General features: G+C 29.4%; 1 protein-coding gene across 1 annotated transcript; it reads right to left on the reverse strand.

Moving 5' to 3' along the window:
• Positions 1 to 241: 241 nt before the first annotated feature.
• On the reverse strand, positions 242 to 2,287 carry LOC107959898 (toMV susceptible protein tm-1(GCR26)). Its single transcript, XM_041081498.1, has 4 exons — positions 1,611 to 2,287; positions 1,273 to 1,530; positions 962 to 1,177; positions 242 to 873 (listed from the first exon to the last, which is right to left on the reverse strand). The coding sequence occupies exons 1-4, from the start codon at positions 2,256 to 2,258 to the stop codon at positions 844 to 846; spliced, it is 1,152 nt and encodes a 383-aa protein (XP_040937432.1). The 5' UTR covers positions 2,259 to 2,287; the 3' UTR covers positions 242 to 843.
• Positions 2,288 to 5,850: the final 3,563 nt, after the last annotated feature.

Below are 5,850 nucleotides of genomic sequence, written 5' to 3' on the forward strand. Positions count from 1 at the left end.
CAATAAAAATATGTATACTTAAATAATACTAAGATAGGTACAACTTAACAAGTAAATACCTCTAAAATAGTAACTAAATTAACAATAAAACAATAGTTATACAATATCTAAACAGTAAAAATAAAATAATAGCAACATAATAATAAAATTATAGTAAAATAATAAATAAAAAAACAATAATAAAATAACAACAAAATAGTAAAAAACAACAATAAAAACAGTAAAAAAAGTCTTATTCATATTTTTTTACCTAAACTCATTTTTCAAGCCTCTATTTTTATCCAAACCTTTTCAATTTTTGGACAAATTGGGTGACCCGACCTATTAACAGATATAATTATATAGTAAACAAAACAATAATAATATCGAATATAAGAATGTAATCCATTTACACTAGTTTCATAGTTACATTTTTGTATGATCTCTCTCCTAAAACATATATTTATGTAAAGAGGAATTGATTTATTTGTTTGACACCATTTTCAGGCCTTGTCAGCATTTGAAAGGAGAAGGTTTAAATGTATTTGAATCAAGCATCTTTTATTTTTATTCTGAGACAGGTTAAATACATTGAAAATCATTATTTCAGCCCTTAGCCCCTTGTTTAGTTGTTTATCAAACTCATACCAACTTCAAACACTTGAATTAAAGATTTAACAACTCTAGAAACAAATCAAACAAGTGACCCTAGATGCAATATACTGATTACTGCATATATATTTGCTGAATGCAGATGGAATCGGGGGTCATAATTCCAAGAGCTAAAATGATCACGATCTTTTTGTAGGATTCTTCGAACAGATCTCCATAAACGAATCGACCAATGCGTTCGCAAACTCAGGGTCATTGATATGGTAAGGACACACCTCTTAACTGTAAGTAGACATAATTTTCTAACTTCACAAGGAAAAATTGAGATGCAAACATGCAGGATATAATTAAGGAACTAAAATTTAGTCACCTGCCGGTCTTCGTTTATTTGAATCAGTGTCTGCAGTTCATTTAAAAGAGTACCAGTAGCTTCAGGATCATAGAAAGGCTTCCCTGGAGCATCCAATGCTGAAACACCCTTTTGGGGCAGGCAAACACAAATCTTTGTTGCAGACTTGTTCAGTTTATCTGCTATAAAGCCTGCAAATTTTTTGTTCTCGTCGACTGTTGTTCGCAAGGCCGATATCTTCAACCACCCATCGTTAACACATAGAAGACACATTAGACAACAGCAAACATGGACAATGCTAAAAAAAAGGTGGTCTAAAGACTCATCATCACCTGAGCATTGTGGATGTGAATCTTCCTTTTCTGAAAATTAGTAGGTACGGTATGTTTAGGTCCAAAGGTCACCATATCTAAGGCTCCGACACTGAGGACGAAAGGGATTTTCTTCTCTATAATAACATAGAAACGAGAGCTGTCACAAGGCATCACACCCCCAACTACATAATCTGCATAGAAACGAGAGCTGTCACAAGGCATCACACCCCCAACTACATAATCTGCAACCTCTGTAGTTGTAATGTCCAAAACTCCGTAACACATGTGAAAAGAATTCACATTTTCAATGAAGATTTTGGGAAGCAAATAAATGAAAGAGAAATATATATATATACCTGTATGTATCCTTCTCTAACCAGTGATTCCATAGCCTTGCCACCTACACCAGTGGCATGGAAAATGAGGGTTTCATACCCTTCCTTTTTTAACCTTTCATTCACGACATTAACACATGGTGTTGTGACCCCATACATGGTTATACCCTCTGTTCCTTTTTTACCTTCATTACAAGACTCTTGGAACCTCTCAAGCCTTCCAATCACCATACCAGCAAAAGCAGCTCCAGCATTTGATAACACTACTCTGCTAACATTGTTGATCCCACAGATATCCACGATTGATGGTAACAATACCAAATCTGATGTTTTAACGTAAGGTTCAGTTTGGCCACTAGCTATAGTAGATACGATGAGTTTCGGCACACCAAGAGGGAGAGACCTGAAAGGTGTTGATAACAAAGATGTGCCACCAGTGCCTCCAAGGCCAATAGCTCCAGCAACAACACCATCAGCCTGAGCTTTCCTAATAAAATGTTGGAGGGCTTTGCTCATAACACCAACAGCTTTACCTCTATCATCTGGAAGCACAATGGGGTTTTCGCCAACTGATTCAGAATAGCATACAAGAAGTTCATTTCTGGTCACAAACTTGAAATCACTCAAACTCTTAGTTTCCTTTTGACCAGCAGAAACATCAACTATCATAACTTCTACCTCTCATTTCCATTAGTTTAAAAAAAGAAAAGACTTTTACATGTTTTTTTTCCCATCAGAACAGAAAATTTAGGAGATTAAGAAAATAATCGCATTGATAACATTCTTAAACTTGAATTAAGACTAAAGAAAATGCTAAGAACCTCATAAAAGAAAAAACCAACACTTGCCTACTTTCTTATTATTGTAAAATCAAATAAAAGATCATCAATTATGCTGTTAATATGAAAGAGCATTGTTAATTAGCACTTAAGTTCTAAGAAAGATCATTTTGGTTGTTAAAAGTTGTAAGATGATTTTTTTTTTACTTGTCATTCCAAACAAGTATAAGTGATATTTATGAATGCACTATTTTACTTTTACTATCTTTCTTTTTTAGTAATTATTTTATATTTAATTTTTAAGGGAATATTTCATGTTTTTTTTACAATTTTCGTATTTCACATTTTAAGTAATATTATATATTCTAAATTTCCATGTTGTAAAAAGACCTCTTTTGCCCCTCTTAATTTTGATATTAAGCAAATTGGTCCCTAAAAAATTAGAGCAATTCAATAATTATCAATTTTGAAAGTGAGCAACTAAGTACAATTAATCCTCATGTTAATGTTTTTTGTTGATTATATATATTTTTATTGGTACAATAACAAATTTAACCCAAAATATTTACATATTGTCAACATTTACGCAAAATATATAAATATCAAGGGCTAAATTTGTTATTGTACCAATCAAAATTATGTATAATTGATGAAAAATATTAATGTGGTGATTGATTAGTTACTCACTTTCAAAATTGTTATGAAGTAAATTGCCTTAATTTTTTGAGAATGGTCAATTTAATCAATATAAAAATTAAGAGACAGGGGAAATTTTTTTTTTTACCATATATTTTTCAGTAACTAGTGAAAGTATTTCATATTTTAATTTTAATTGAAAATGAATATTTTCATTTGGAGGAATTTATCTCTTTCATCTTCCTTCTATTTTGTTTTGAATTAGTGAAAATTGTAAAATTCCCAATGATGTCACATAGCATTTTAGGTTTTTTTTTTTATATTTATGCTTTCATTTATAAAAAAATCCAAGTTCTCAACAATTTTTGTATTATATATAATAAGAAAGAAAGAGAAAAAAAATAAATAAAAAATTAAGCTAAATTCGATATTAATGAGTTTCAAAATTCATAAAATAGAATTTAAAACTCATGAGTATCGAAATCCTAAATCAAACTTGCCAACTGGCACTCTCTTTCCTTATTCCCTCTCCGTCGCTATAAAAAATTAAACTTTGACATTCTCCAAATTAGAAAAAGTATATATATATATTTTTTAAAAATAACTTTAGTAAAAACTCAATTTGAGAAATAAAAAAAAATCTTTTTTTCTCTGTACAAAATCACATAAGTAGCTGAAAAAAAACTAAAAATTTCATTTGGTAAATCCATTACCTTGAGACAAAATAGGTCTTTGGGGTGTAAAACTTTAGGGAATTGACCGGCAAAAAAAATCTCTAGTGCTTGCTTTTATCCCTTGTATTCAGCCTGACTTGTTAATTTTGATCGTTGACGGGATTAACTTGGAAAATATTTTCACTAATGTTCAGCTAAGTTAATATTTAAGAAAACAAGAAAGAAACCCGTGCAAGTCATTAATGGTTTACGGATCAATTTCAACTAAACCTCACATGATGTAATGAAATTAGCATTAAGTAAAACCTACCCTGGAGGAAGAGCTATTGGAAATGGTGGTGAGAAAGGACCGAACTGACTCAGACAAGAACCGGAGCTCCTCAAGCTTAGTATCAGCCGTTCCGACACAGAAAACAGTAGCTGTAGTACCCATTTTCCGCCCGTTTCCAATATGGGAATGTTGCTCTTAAAAGGACATCCCTATTGTGTTGTTGCAGATTCTCTCACTATCGGTTCTATCTTAATCCATAACAATTAGAATTAGTTCCTTTTTTATCTGCCTACTCTTTTATATTATTTTTTTAACCCCATATTTATATTTTAAAAAAATTTATATAATTTTTAGCGTTTAATTTGAATCCTAAAGTTAATACGATAAAAATTCATGTTAGCAATTAATTTTTATCAACTCAACTCTAAAACCTAAATAAAATTATTTCTGTTGGATTGTATTGAACAAATTAAACGTAAAATTAAATAAATTCACAATAAACACTAAACTTATTTTATTAACAAAGTCATAAAAAATTCAAACCTTATAATATTAGCAATTGATTTTCATTAAATCAACTCTAAAACTCAAATTAAACACTAAAAAATTAGCATTATTATATTTGAGAACCAAAATATATAATTTTTATCAAATACATATAAGAAATTGAAAAAAAAAACACAAATATCAGTTTTTCTATTTGTAGCTTTGCTTAGATAAAAAGTTTAAATTTGATATATTTTCATCCTTTATTAAAATGAATAAAAATAAAATAGAAATTTAATGGCATCATTTATAATTTTAAATAAAATATTGAAATAAAGAAAAAACTTAGAAACATCCTCACTAAATTTCATATAATATTTATCAAAATTTCATGCTATTATCTTCATGGGTAAACTAACATGCTCGAGATTCAATGAAAGGCAAAAGCTACATTCGGCACACATCTTTACAAAATTAGATAGAGATGTATATTGGAGGGCTGGGCCGTACTCAAGTTCAGGCCATGCCCTTTTTTGAGTTGGGTTGATCCGGTCCATTAACCCCTTTTACTGTTTACAATAAAACAAAATATTTTTATTATTAAATTTAAATTTAAAAAATATTTATAATTATATAAATCGCATTTAGGTCAAATTAAGCTGGCTTGAAACAAGAACACTGGGCGGGTTGGGTTTACTAAGTCTGACAGGTTACCCAACTCTTGAACCATTTTAAATCTAGATTCTTTTTCTGCAACTGGATTTTAACCCTTTTTATCTTGATAGAAAGAAATTGGATCATATTTCATCATATTTAAATTTTTTTTGAGAAATTTATTTTTTAATCATAATTTAATTCAAAATGGATTAAAAAAAATTATAAGGGTCGAAATGAATATTTTTATTGTTTCTACTTCACAATCTTCAAATTGTTTGACATATAACATAAATGTTTCTTGATTTTAAGATAATTTTTTATATAACATAAACAATTGCATTAATTTTTTTTGTTAGTGTTTTGTTGCTAGTTACAAGTAAAGTTGGAACCACAAAAATAATTAAAAGAGTAAAGTAATAAAAATGTGTACGGGAGTTGGTTACGTAATTCAGAACCGTTTTTCGTAGAGTCTTGTCTAAAAAGTAATCCACTAAGATTTAATAATATAAATAGTAGTGATTTAAGTTCAATCCACTCATAAAGTTAAATCTTACTCCTATACATGAAAATTGTTTATTTACCTAATACTTTGCACTTACAACAAGTTCATCTTAACGAAACAAATAAGTGATCTCTTAATTCGTACATAAACAAATAAACTTCGTTAAAATAGGGAATCATAGACTAGTACTTCCTTAGATAGTATGATCAAAAGACACCACCAAAATTACACTTTAATTGGTCTTTAATAAGGTTTG

Source organism: Gossypium hirsutum, chromosome A11 (genome assembly GCF_007990345.1).
Source record: "Gossypium hirsutum isolate 1008001.06 chromosome A11, Gossypium_hirsutum_v2.1, whole genome shotgun sequence".
NCBI classification, from domain to species: domain Eukaryota; kingdom Viridiplantae; phylum Streptophyta; class Magnoliopsida; order Malvales; family Malvaceae; genus Gossypium; species Gossypium hirsutum.